General features: G+C 36.0%; 1 protein-coding gene across 1 annotated transcript in view; it reads left to right on the top strand.

Annotated features, from left to right (window-relative positions):
- Nucleotides 1-13742, top strand: part of SLC16A10 (solute carrier family 16 member 10) — a 70554-nt gene that overhangs the window by 34969 nt on the left and 21843 nt on the right. The window contains exons 2-3 of the mRNA XM_066179408.1: nucleotides 6207-6351; nucleotides 9428-9866. Of these exons, the coding sequence (XP_066035505.1) occupies nucleotides 6207-6351; nucleotides 9428-9866 (584 nt within the window). The remainder of the gene's footprint in view (nucleotides 1-6206; nucleotides 6352-9427; nucleotides 9867-13742) is intronic.

The following is a 13742-nucleotide window of genomic DNA, read 5'->3' as shown; positions in this document are numbered from 1 at the left end:
TCGTCAGAATCCAGTTTTTCAAGCAGCAGGGGTTTAGAACAGTACTGTTCCATAAATTATATGGGAATAACTTGAGTTGGTGGAGGCTCTCTGGTTATCTGGTCTGACACCCTTCACTTATAGCCAGCCAAGTTAAAATACCTCTGAATTAGATCAGGTTGTTCAGTATTGTCCAGTTAAGTTTTAAATATACCCAAGGAAGGAATTTCCTCAACATTTTTGAGTCACACTTTCTGAAGTTTGACTACCTTTATGGTGAAAAATTTTCACGACAGATGATTGGAATATCCTTTGTTGCAATTTCAGTTGGCTTTTTGTCCCATTGCTGCGCACCACTGAAAAGGAGCTAGCTTTATATCTGTACTAATCACCTGTTAGATACCTAGAGGCACTGATTAGATTCATTTTGAGCTGCTTGTCTTTTCCATGCTGAACAAATTCAAACTCTGTAGTGTGTCCTCAGACAGGAGTGTGTTGGTGGCTGACCACTAGACTTGCTGTGTTCTTCTGTTGTTGCTGAGCGATTAATATGGCAGATTAAATTCAGTTTATGTACAAGTCTCATGAGGAGAAATGTAATCCAAATAAGTGGTAAAAAAAAAGGCGTCTACAACTTCAGACATCATTAGCATTTGTAGGAAAATAAGGTCACGGATAGTTTTCTAAATACATTTACTCTGAAGCAGCTGCAATACATAAAGAACAAAAAGAGGGGGGAAAAAGAGGAAGTAGAATTAGAACATAGAGACTGGGAAATAAATTGGTAGCACAGAAACTTATTTTTAAATGGTGCATTCAGTTCTGGCTACCTGGTCTCAGAAACAGTGGGATGTACTTAGACTCAATATAAAGGGGCAAAGTACATCTTCTGTACAAAGACAGACTGAATCAAAAAGTTGCTTCATTTTGGAGAAGAAATTAGTATGAACAGATCTGATTAAGGCATATAAAATCATGGGTTTCAAGAGGAACCACAGCAGGGATGATTAATTCATGTTTCTTATAGTGGAAGAATTAAATATGAGTAAGCCCAAAGCCAAGGGGAGTTATTTTTAATGTGTTGCTGGTGCCTGGGCATGTTCTGTAACTGATTACAACAAAAACAGAGAAACCAAAGTAATATTGATGGAACGAAATGTTCTTGTTGAATGGTTAGATGCAACATTCTGCTTAGGTGGTTTCTAAGCTGCTTAGAGCTGGATGTTGGGAGGATGTAGCCAGGGAAAAAGCAGGTTGCTTGCCCTTTTTCCAGAATACTTTGTCTAAGTACATTTTGGTGGTCAGAAACAGGCTATTGGACTAAATCGATCTTTGATCTACATGGCATTGCAATTATTTTGTTATTTTAAAAATTAAATGCTGTGTAAATGTGATTATACAGGCAAGGAATTATTAATACTAGCTGGAGACAAGCAAATTATTTCCAGAAATAACTTTCAACAACCACTTTTGTTTCCTCCAGAACAGGATCTCTCAAATTCCCAAACTAATCTCACAACCAATCTTTTTTGGAGGGCAATCTTCTGCTTTGCTGAAGAGAATATCCGTGTGTGTAACTGGCTGTAATAGAAGTATGGGTCCTTTACCCATTCCATAGTTAAATTTGGAGGTTTTTTGCTGTGAGAAATTGTGGATGCTGAAAATACACCAGTGTTCCAGGGAAGCTTGGCAGTTCATGGAAGAGAAATTGCCAGAATATTGAAAAATACAGTGGAAAAAGGAATAATGTCCAAATTTATGTATAAAGAAAAACAAATAATAATAGGCTTACACAGTCTCTCTGCTGTTAATGGTTTGAGGCTGGAGACTACATACAGGCTTCCTTTTTCTTGCATAAATTGTAACTAATAACTTAGTGAAAGCTAAATATTATTCAAGTTTATTGGGCTTTTAGAAGTTACTAAGTGCCTTTTTTTTTCCTTGCCTCATATTGCTTGTCTTCAAGACAGTAGCATTTTGTTCCCTTTCTCAACCAGAACAATCTCAAGGGAAAATATTTAAAAAAAAAAAATCTTGAAGCTTGTTAAAGAATGAAGGGTATTACTACTGTGTTGAGCCAACCTCATGAAAGACACTTGAGGATAAAACTGCTAAATTCCTTACTGTAATGCTTAGAAAAATTTGATTTTAAGGAAGAATGTTTTGGACGAGTAGCTTTTATTTAAATTTGTGCATGATAAAGCATTCCAATGATAATAATGTTTTCTTTTTTGTTGTGCTGTAAATCCTAGTGCTTGACTCTAAAAGATGAACTGAAATATTTAATAGCTTGGTATTATCTGCCAAAAACTTGGCAGATAAATATGTATTGTGTAATCTAACTGACAATGGGAATAATTCTGAGCGTGCTCAGATATTAGATACTATAGTTATAGTAAAGACAATATTTAAAATAATAATTGTTTTATTTTTAGAGTTGTGGTAGAAGAGCAGCATATTTTCAGAGTATGTACAGTTGCATTACTGTAGACTTTTGAGCAGAGGAAATAAGTAAAGAAATATCAGAATAATGTTCAGATTTTCGGTGAACTGATCAGGAAAAGACATGTAGCTGGGACTTTCATGTTTAAATAATTCTAGCTATAATAAAGTCTTGAGATTTGTAATCCATTATGTGTTTCAGTGTCACAGAACAAACAGACAGACTTTTCAGTACAGCTGCTCTCTGGTCTGATACTTTTATCTTAAGGATGACTAGTTTTCCATCTTCTAGGGAAGCCTGGGAATTGTTAAATCTACAAAAAAACTATATGTTTTGAGGAGCTAATTCTTACTTCCAGTACCTTAAGGAATGTTTAAGTCCTTAAAGTAGGAATAGGTTTTCTTCTGTAGCAATCAAAATGTTTTGTGTATGAATATGAATGCTGTTATATGTAGCAATTAGGTGCTGCATTATTAGTATCTGTATTAGCAGCTCTTGAATATGGCCAGCTTGTGCCAGGAAAGTAGCCTGGAGGTGAAATACTTTAATTAGTATGTAATAACTGCTTTAGAGAGCTCTCATTATTCTGGCAAGCTGCATTTGTAATTTTTCGTATTACTTAGGACAGTTGTAATATCTGTTTGAAAAAAATGTGGAAGACAATTCAATGTACATTTTTCATACTGAAAAATGAAAAAGTGTAAGGGTGTTTGAAAACTTACTTAAATGAAGAGAGATCAAAAATCCTTGGATCAATTGAATGTATTTTAAAGCTGCAAATTTCTTCGTAGAATGAAGATCACAGCCAGAATTATTTGCCTTAGGGCATTTGAAGATTTGCTCACATACTGTTCTCTTTACTTTTGGTGCTAGGTTTCTTCACAAAGGAAGAAGACTATACATTTTCTCCATCTATGCATGCATGTGAAGTATAACTTCAAGAATATTCTTTTCAATAAGAAATAAAGCTGTTCATATAAGACATGCAAACCATGTCTCTAAATTACATTTCTGTAGGCTAATGAGAACAACATACTAACCTGAAGCAGTAATTTAAAGGGCTCCAGTTTTCATTAGGTAGATAAGTGGTCAGCATGGGCTCCTTCTGCAGTGGGACTTTCTCCCACATGACCATTCCATTCTGAAATGCTTCAGATAAGGCATCATAATTTATCTTAACTGTCTGTTGTGTTGAAAACCAGTGGGAACCTGCTCTTTTAGGCTCTGCCCTGTTATTGTAATAAGAAGAGAGAATCAAGTGGTTAAAAAGGCATAGCTTTTTCATGAGTACCTGGAAGCACAAAGAGACAAAATCAACATGGTAGTTTAATTTGAGCTGAATGTGTTCACTTCAGCCTTTTATATTCCAATTATTTTATTCGCTCTATAGGCCATTATAGAACACTCTAAACCTTGGCTTCAGTAAGGAGAACGGTAATAAAAACACAGCCTGTAGCTCTGAAGTAATTTCATCTGTTACTTTATGCAAGCTTCTTAAGCCCAGTTTTAGATGCCCACTTTCTTTGCCTGTTTTGTCTTCATGAATAGGGTCCATATGAGATTGGACTCTCAAAACCAATGGTCTCTGGTGGGCTTGGTTTTGTCTGTTGCCTTTGTATCTTTTTGTGCCTGGGTGGGAAGGGTGACAGGAGTTTCAGCCATTCCTTGATACTTTCATACCACGTGAAACCTGTGATGGCTGCTTCTCCAAACTTAGCTGCCTCTTGGCCTTGCAGGAGGGGGACTGATTCTTAGTGCTGCCCCACAAATCACGCAGAAATGTTGAGGACTGTTCATGGTGGTGTAGCCACCATTTATTTGGGAGGGTGACAGGCCAAAATGGATATTCTGTCCCCTGGTGTTTGCAGTTTCCTTTGAACAGTAAAACTGCAGGCTCACTCTGGGAAAGATAAGTAAAAGGATGAGGAGTCTTGTAGAAGTTAGACTTCTTAGAAGCTTTATAACTGACTGGTCTCCAGGCTGTATGAGAGCATCTCCTCCCTCAGACTCCTGCTTACAAGCTGTTTATATATAGTCTTTATATACAGTTTACATAAAGTCTTGTCCCATCAGTAGCCATCTCGGCTGTAGTAGGGGACAGATCTCAGAGGAGTTGTGTCCTGCCACACCCAAGGTGCTCTTGAGCATTCCTCAACTGCAGAGGAAGACTAAACCTTTCACAAACTTAGTCTTTGATATTCAGGCACTGTCACAGGTTCTTTGTTCTTCCTGGTCTCTTGTGCTGTCCCTTCATACTCAGCTTGAGTTTTTGCTGCAGAAGTGCAAGACTGGCAGGACTGTCGTATATGGGATTGTTCTGCACAAGAAATGGCCATAAAAGTACCTCCCTCTTTAGATTGTGCCTTGAAACTCTCTTATTTTATCACATGATCAAAAAATCCCAGTAACAAACATCCCTCCCTCCCTTCCCCAAACAGTTAGGCCATGGTTCCTTGAGAGCATTGTTTACCCTAAAATAAAGGTTTTGTTTCTTGTACTCATTTTTGGTTTTCTCTAGCCATCTATTCTCTTGTCTTTCATTTACATTGTAAACTCTTGGAAGACACAAGTTTTTGCTTGTTGGTTTCTATTTCTGTCTTTAGTGCCTTGCACAAGGAGGTCATAGTCAATGTGTAGGGCTCATTGGCACTACAAGAACACATCTAAGCCTTGGTAGTGGTAGATCTACTTGCAAATATACTTCCTTTAGTCATGTGGTTATACACTTTTGCAGATAATTTTATTTGCCTTCATCACTGAATCACAATTGTTTATCTAACTATGTCTTTAGAAAAGGTGTTCTAAACAAAATTCCAGTTGCACAACTTTAAAGCTCTTTCAGGTTGAAAGAGTTGTCCTGTCTTCTGTACAATTTGAAATGAAGCTAAAATATTTTTTCCGATTCATTTTGAATTAGTAGGTTTTTCTACTTCCTGTTTAGACCATTTTCCCCCCATAAAGGCAGGGACATTTCCAATATATATGTTACTATGTATATCAAACATATTAGTTGTAACTATTAGCTGTGCTAAGAACACTGGCTTGTGGCTGAAACTATGGTGGACTCCCCTGAATCGAATCTTAATGATCTAATAAACCAAGTACAGTTTTCACAATGTCTGTAAAACTGGAGCAATATCAAAAGTAGTGAAATTTTCCCATTATAAATGGAAGTGGTTTTATGAACTCAGGTTTTTTTAGTATAAAGTAAAATCACATTCCTAATGTGTATCTTACAGTATAAACGCCTATTGTTGTTTACTCATTATTGATGTTCAGTATGATCTACATTTAGTAGTGAAATTAAAAAATTATTAATTTTTTTTCAGCAAATGTACCTGTTTAAAGTCATTAAGGTCTAGCATTAAGTCAAGTGAAATGAACTAACTGATGTCAGAATGGATATGGAGCCTCAAAGATATCTTTAATGACCTCAGCATCAGTTTGAATATTAGGTTAGTTACTAGAGAAATGTCTGCGTATTTGTTAAAAAAAAAAAAAAAGTAGAAGTAATAGCTACAAAAAAGTTAATTGCATTTTTTGAGCTGATAAATTCTAAATTAGTTGATTTTGCAAATTGTTAGGCTTTTTTTACCGTGTTCGGTAAATACATTTTAAGATGTAATTAAATGTTTTTAAAATAGTTACCCAATTGTTACCCAACTTTAGTGTAGCAGCATAAAATGCTAGGTGAAAACGAGTATTAACTGAAAGCTGAAATCACTTGGTCTTCTAAAACGTTGTCTTTTTTATGTTTGTGTTTTTTTTTTTTTCTATTTTGCAGCATGGGTGAGCTCTCTTTCTATGGGAATGGTCTTCTTCTGTTCCCCAATAGTCAGCATATTCACAGACCTGTTTGGCTGTCGAAAAGTAGCTGTTATTGGAGCTGCAGTAGGGCTTGTTGGACTCCTTTCGAGTTCTTTTGTAAGGTAAAAAACTTAAATTCATAACTTTCAAAGTATTTAATCAATTTTTTAGTGTTGTAATGATGATCTAAGTAACAGAAGGGATAAACAGTGCTACTTTATATTATCTCTAGAAGACTTGTTTTATTTGGGTTTTGTTTTGTCTTTCAAACTATGACTTTTATACTTTCAACTTAAAAAGTATTTTTCAAAATATAATGTTTATGAATAAAAACGAGTCCCTATTTAACAGGAACCACTATGTATAAATATATCAACAGCAAGAGTAGTGCTATAAGATGAACAGCATTGTCCAGGATAAACTTAATGTTTCTTTGATGTATATTGTGTTTTAACAAGTACATAAACATTGTTGTGGTCTTCCCTTCCTGCCCAGTCCCCTTAACTTTCTTTTGAAACAATTTTAGTGGTGATAAAAACACAGGAGGGCCTCCAGGAAGCTGTTAAAATTCTAGTGAAATTGGATGTTTTCTTCTGTTCTTACAGGTCCAGTTGCTGAGCATGGAGAGAGAGAAAGCCTTGGTATATTGACTATACTTAAGGCTTATTTGTTTTGGTTTTTTTCTTCTAGTTTACAATTAATTTGTATGTTTACTTTCATTTTTTCATTTGAATGTAACTTTTTCGGAGTAAATCTTAACAAATTCAAGAGTGACTGATTTGTTGGATGTACCCTGTAGAAGATGAGGAAACAGGAAATTTACTTAGTCACCGTCAGAAATTGGTTAGTGAAGGTAGGGTGTAAAAAAGTAGCAGGAAAAGAATCCAGTTACCTCCAGTTCTCAGACTGTTTTTTCCCCCCACACTTAGCAGAATAAGGATAGGAACAATCAAGCTACATTCTGAAGAGCTTTCCACTTGGGTGCAAATGTATTTATACAGGAAAAAAGTTGGTGAAAATGTCTTTTCTGTGCTTGTTCTCTGAACCAGATGGGTGTCAGCTGCTGTGGTTTGAATGGTTAATCCTGGTGCAAATACTTGGCTTAATTCATTTTATTAAACAAACTAAAAAAACCCCTACTTCTTGGTATGTTTTAAGAAGCTTCTTACTAAATGTGAGGTAAAAACTAAAAGATGTGTCTTGGAAAAGTCTTTCTTCCTCCTTTCTTCCTAGTAGTATGTTGAGTCATGAATCCTAAACCACTCTTGTCCTTAGATAAAGATCATTCTTGTGTTTGTCTGATACCCAGTGGAACAAGGGCACAGAAGAGACATGCCAAGAGCAAGTTGCTTTGTAAAGGCTTTAAAAATATTTCAGGTTAACTAAACTTTGAAGAGCACTTTGAGAGGTGAATTCTTGTAAGAGTACGTGCCAGGTTGATGTGCATACTCGCTGTTTCATTATGTTACTCACACTAAAATGATTTATGCTTGTGATGTTATCAGTTCATTAAAGGAGTATAGTTCAGATACAGAAGTCAGTGTTCTAGAAGTAAAATATTATAAAGCAGACAAATGTTAGTGTGATCGACTGCTTTTGCGTTGCACTAATTTCTTAATATACATAATATATATTTTATGTCGTGGGAAATTGAGATGTAAGTGTTTATAATGCAGGACAATATTTTAATATGCATATTGTGCTGCAGACTCTTTGAGTGAATTTACATATGGAAGCAAAAGTTCACGGTCTTTACTGTATTATATTGCTCCTCTCATTTTGTAACTTCTGGTTTTATTTTTCCTGGTTATTTTCTGTTAAAAAAGGTATTAAGTCTTTCTCCCTTATGTTGTTTCTGCTGGCTTATGTTGAGTATCATCAGTTAAATATTTTTCACTCTAATACACAAAACCAGAGTTCCTGGAGTCAGACCTTTGTTAGTCAAATACTATTTTCTAAGAAGTTCTTTAATTGTATAGCAAGCTTGTGGAATCTATTTTTGTACAGAGGGGTGCTGGTAGGTTGCATCCTGTGAAGAGAAGCACTACATAAAGTATTCATGCTCCTTAAAAAAAAGTTTAAAAGATTAACTGTTTTCCAGAAGTGCTTTAAAAGCAGGTGTTAACTGATAAAACAAGAGGTGAGAGTTGATTGTAAACATAGCATTACAAATAATACATATAAACTCTCCTGTGCCACCTCAGAAAACTCATATAAAAATTTCTTGCACCCTGCCTCCATCTAAATGTTAAAATATGTTTTCTTTCACTAAGTAATACTACAGCACTAATTTAATTAACTATACTGATGCTGTTACTTCATACTTTTAACATTTCTTGCACAAGTACTTTTTATTGATGTCACATGTTTGTGATCAATTACAATGGCTCTGCTTTATTTCAGTTGTAGAGTAAAAGGTACTAATGGTGAACTTTGATGAAGGTCCACCTTACTATGAGATGAGAGGTTCCACTCCTTATTTACAATTATTTTTAGTTCTTTTTTTTAGCATATTCAACATATGTATCAAAACACTGAATTTAAAATATTTATTCAAAAGGCGACTATTTGTCTAAAAAATTAATACCCAAAGAGTTTATAATTTATTAATATATTACATTACAAAATTTTGTCAGTATTTAAATATTTTATTTTTCAGTATTAATGATGTTTGCCACGATGATATTTGCCACGTTTGTTACTTTATTTTCACAACAAACTGTTTACTTGATTTTTCTGGGTTCATGAGGAGAGTTCAATATTACATTTGAACTGCTAGCACAGTGAAGAAATGTGTCAATCAAAACAGCACAGTTTTCTTCTGGAAAAAAAAATCCAAAAACCCAGCAATGACTGAACTTACATTTGGCTAATTTGCCCTGACAATGGTTTTTAAAACTTTTTTTAACCAGACTATCTGATGTAATTATAATTGGATGTAATTTTTCTTTTTTAACCTGTTCAGTGAATTCTATGAAATTTTTGAGTGGAAGGAGATAGATAGATAGAATAGTTGCTGAATTAAGCTGATACAGTGCCATTCAACTAAAAGTAGATACAAACTCTTACTTATTACAGCAGTAGTGAGTTGTATTGATTGACTGATTGATTGTGAAACTGTTTTGTTGTCAATTCCAGGTGAATGAGTATGGACTGCCTTACAAAACACTGACGATTTGTTCTTTTCTTTTGGTGCAGCACCATTGAACCTCTGTATTTCACCTATGGGATCCTGTTTGCCTGTGGCTGCTCCTTTGCCTACCAGCCGTCCCTGGTCATTCTCGGGCACTATTTCAAGAAGCGCCTTGGACTGGTGAATGGCATTGTCACCGCAGGCAGCAGCTTGTTCACAGTGTCACTGCCCTTCCTCCTGAGGGTCCTGATCGACTCTGTTGACCTGTATAACACCTTGAGGGTCCTCTGCATCCTTATGTTTGTTCTGTTCCTGGCTGGATTTACATACAAACCTCTTGTTCCCAATGCCAAAGACAAGGAGGGAGGAAAGAAGGGAAAATTCAAATTACCTCCTGCGAAAAAGATTTGTAATTTCTCAGTTTTCAAAGTTCTCAGCTACCGAATCTGGGCTTTTGGAATCCCAGCTGCACTTTTTGGATACTTTGTGCCTTACGTTCACCTGGTAAGTGCACATTTCTTCCTATGTGTGATGTGCTTGAAACTATACATACTTGCCTGCCTTTGTGTTACTGATTTAGGAAGCAATTGGTGTTAGGAAGCCAGATTTAAACTGCAAGTTGTGTTGAGGAGAAACACAAAATTAATTCGGATGTTGTCTTTTTAAAAGAGTGTTTTAATCAGAAGTATTAGTTAAGCCAGTTAAAATCTTTGTTCTCAATGCAAGGTTTGAAATACTTTAACCATGAAAAGAGAGATTTGAAAAATATTCTGTATTATTTCAGAGAATTCTTTATTTTGATACTCAGCTGCATATGTTGCCAATGACAAGTGTTTTAGAGGAAGTGTGAAAGGAGTAAATAACAGGAAACATGTTACAAGTGTAATTTTTGTTCCTTTGTATCGAGGTATGTCCAAGTGTCAATTTTTAGGATCTACTGTATTCACCATTTTTCAGGTTTATTAAAAGCAAAATACCTGGATTTTTCTGTCTCTCAAACTTCAGCCTTGTAGCTTACTAGTATGGCATTAGTGTAACTGGTCCTCTTACCCTGTCCCTCCCAGCTGCCAGGTGAGCTGTGTTTTACTGCTGTCTACAGCAGCTGGCAAAGCTTTGGCTTCTGGTGATGGGGGAAGATGTCAAGTAGCCATTTCCTCTACATGCACTAGAGTTGTTTACCTAGTAGGTTTTTTTTTTCTGCAGGAGACTCCTAAACTAAGAAATTTAGGTGCAACTGGGAGATGCATGCATTTGTGTCAGGCTGGCTGATGCACATTGCACTGCTTAAATGGTGAATTATTCTTGGACAGCTTGCTGGTGGTGCTCTTTAAACTGAAGTGGTGTAAACCAAAAGGCTTAAAAGGGAAAGGTGGGGAAAAAGCCCACAGTCTCCAATGAGGCACTGCTTTGAGATCATTGCATATCCTCATACTAAGAGTATTTGATAGACCGTGGGCTAGTAGAACTCAGTATGAAAACAGAAGGGTCATTTTAATATTCATTATTCACCAGTGATATCATTATTCAGTGAGATTAATGATGATATCTTTACTTCTGTCAAAAAATCTCCAATGCCTTAAAAGCCATTTTTTATGCAATATAACAAGTGGTTATCATTGCTTTCTGGTGACTGGCTAGATTACTGGCTTTGTATCAGAGATTTATTTTTAAAATTACCTCATGGTAGCGGCTAGTGTGTTTTTGAGCAGCTGTAAACTGACTTTTTTTAATGGCTAGTTCTTGTAACTTAGTTTTTAATCACGTAGATCTTATTGTATAACACTTCAAATTAGCCTGTTCAAAGGACTGTACAATCCAGATGACATCTTATGCTATATCCCTGTAGGTTTTGTAGAGATGCTTTAAAATAAAACTGACTTCAGAGGATTAAGAGTCAAATGTTCTAGAGTAAGCTATTGGATAGGTCGTAAATGGTTCTTGACCCTTGCAGAGAACTGAAGAATAAGGCTATACAAGCAGGAACAAAGAACTTGTCAAATATATTTATTGAACAAAAAGCTTGTGATTTTTTAAAAAGATGCTTGTATTACTGCTTCCTGTTTATAAATCAGACTAAAGCAGCTAGTTGGCTTGTAGAGAACAAAGCCCCTTATATTATACTACACTATACTATATAATATTATAATGATATAATTTTTCTTTTTATAGAGTGCTCTCACTCCTGATCAGCACAAATTCTGCCTATGTAATAGATCTCTAGTATAGAAAAACTATTTGATTGAGGCTGTTTCTAATTTAGTGTTTGATAACACTGTAAAACTTACTCCAGTGCACTGTTAGACTCTAATATTTTAAAGACTACCTCAAAATTATATGAAGGTACTCTTTTTGCCCAGAGTTTCAGAGAAACCATGATGCTTAAGTGTTTATAACATAAAATCTTCAATGGTAGACAGACACGTGCTTTGTATGCCCCCTGTGAGAGGGGAAGTTTCAGCTTTTGGTAAAACTTAGATTGAATAGTTCTCGTCAAAACGCTTCCCTGAAACCCACAAGTATTCATTTTAATTTACTTGTATCTAAATCAATTTTACTTAAAGTCCCTGTGTATCTGTATTTGAGAAACTGAGTAAATCAGTGTTTATGAAGGTACAGCATGGATTGTGTCCTTCAACACAGATACTTCAGCTCAAGTAGACAGCTCTGGATATTTTTCATCCTAGTTTTGTCTGCTTTTGATAAAAAAGCCATACTTTGTGTTCTTCCAGAAGTACATGGAAGTGTGTACAAATCAGTCAAAGGCTATAAGGATAAAAGGTACTGGTACATCTACCAAACCAGAGATTACTCTCCTCAGCCTTTGAAAATTAAAGTTACTATTGCTTCATTGCTTATTGTATTTTTAAAACTGTAGTAATACTGGAAAAGGGATATGATCCTTAGAAAAGTGATAGCTTTTATTCTGTTAAAATTCTTGGATTTTTCCCTGTGTTAGTGGTGGCTGACAGCAGCCAGACTGCTAGGCAGGGATGCTGGTTACAAGTGCCCTAAGAAAAAATACTTACATAGTGAATGTCATGCCCTCTGACCTGGTACCTGCCCTCACCAAGTCCCATTTTTCCCGCCTGGAAAGACAGCTTCTGCCAGAATGGCTGCTTTTGACCATGAGGTGAAGCACAGGTGGCACAGACACTGCGGGTTGGGGTCCTTGTGTGTCACTGCTCAGCCTGTGGTGGCTGGGGGCTGCAGGCTGCCTGTGCTGGAGTCACTGTCTGGAGTCACTGTCTGCCAGCCTGGCACTGCTCAGGAGCTCCTGAGTTCCCAGGCAGAGTCTCTGTGTCCTTCTGTGCCATCCCCAGTCTCTGTTCATGCCTCTTGCATTTTCTGAAGCCTGTTGGAAAGGGGAATACTTGCTGTTACCACTGTAGTAAAAGAGAAGTAAAATCTGTTTTGGGCTTTGAAATAGCAGAATGAGCCAAGTCTTTGCAATTTAACTCTCTGCACATTATTTGCTATGTGGAGTAAAAGGTGTTAAAACCAAAGAAACAACCTGCTCATTAAGCAGGCGCTAATTTAAATTAAATGCATTAACAAATTGATTACATGGCATGCTAGATAGAAACTGGTAACTCTTGCCAGCTCCTTAACATGGATCCTGAGTGGTAGGTATCAGGCATCAGATTCCTTTTGGCTCTTGCAGGGAAGAACCAAAAGGGAGAGCTTTTCTTATCCCCGTTTAATTGGTGTCAAATTCCATTAATAGGTGTTACATTACATGTAACTTGGGAATTGGGTTGAGATAAAAGACTATAAATAAATTTTGACTTAAATTTGTTATAGACTTTCAGTGTTAATTGAGAATAAAATGGTTGCTGTTCTGTTTTAAAACCAGTCCAAGCTAGTGACTGAGATTTTTTTTGTGTGTGTGTGTGTGTCTCTCTAAGATAGGCAGACAGACAAGTAAAATCCTACTTAGTCTGTTTTGGTTTAAATTGTGAATTCATAACAGCAATCTGTAGAATTAGTGGAAAATGCTCTTTCCAAGTGTTTTTAGTAAGGACTATCTCACAAGAAAATGAAGTATATTTGAAAGAAAACATACCTAGTCTCTGTGCCACTTATCCTGTGCTTGTTTTGACAATAAATAGAGAACTTCTGGCTTTCAGTCTGATATTAAGGGCTTAGTGTTTTTCTCTTACCCTGAAAAAAAAAATATTTACTCAGTCAGGATCATGCATCCTTAATTCTTAGGAGCTTGTTAGGTCATTTCTGTTAAAATTTGATACAAGGTTACATGCTCGGTAGTGTGGAAGATGTGGTTGTCTTTTGTGCTTTATTTAGCAGGGTGAAAAGAAATACTGCTTAAAATGGATGTTGTCACTGCCTGATCTTCTCTAAGCACTGACTAAAGTCGTTACC

This window comes from Chamaea fasciata, unplaced genomic scaffold, assembly GCF_029207755.1.
Source record: "Chamaea fasciata isolate MVZ Bird 193981 ecotype frontalis unplaced genomic scaffold, bChaFas1.0.hap1 SCAF_3, whole genome shotgun sequence".
Lineage (NCBI taxonomy): Eukaryota > Metazoa > Chordata > Aves > Passeriformes > Sylviidae > Chamaea > Chamaea fasciata.
Note: the sequence above shows the minus strand (reverse complement) of the source record. Positions and strands in the feature narration are given on the sequence as shown.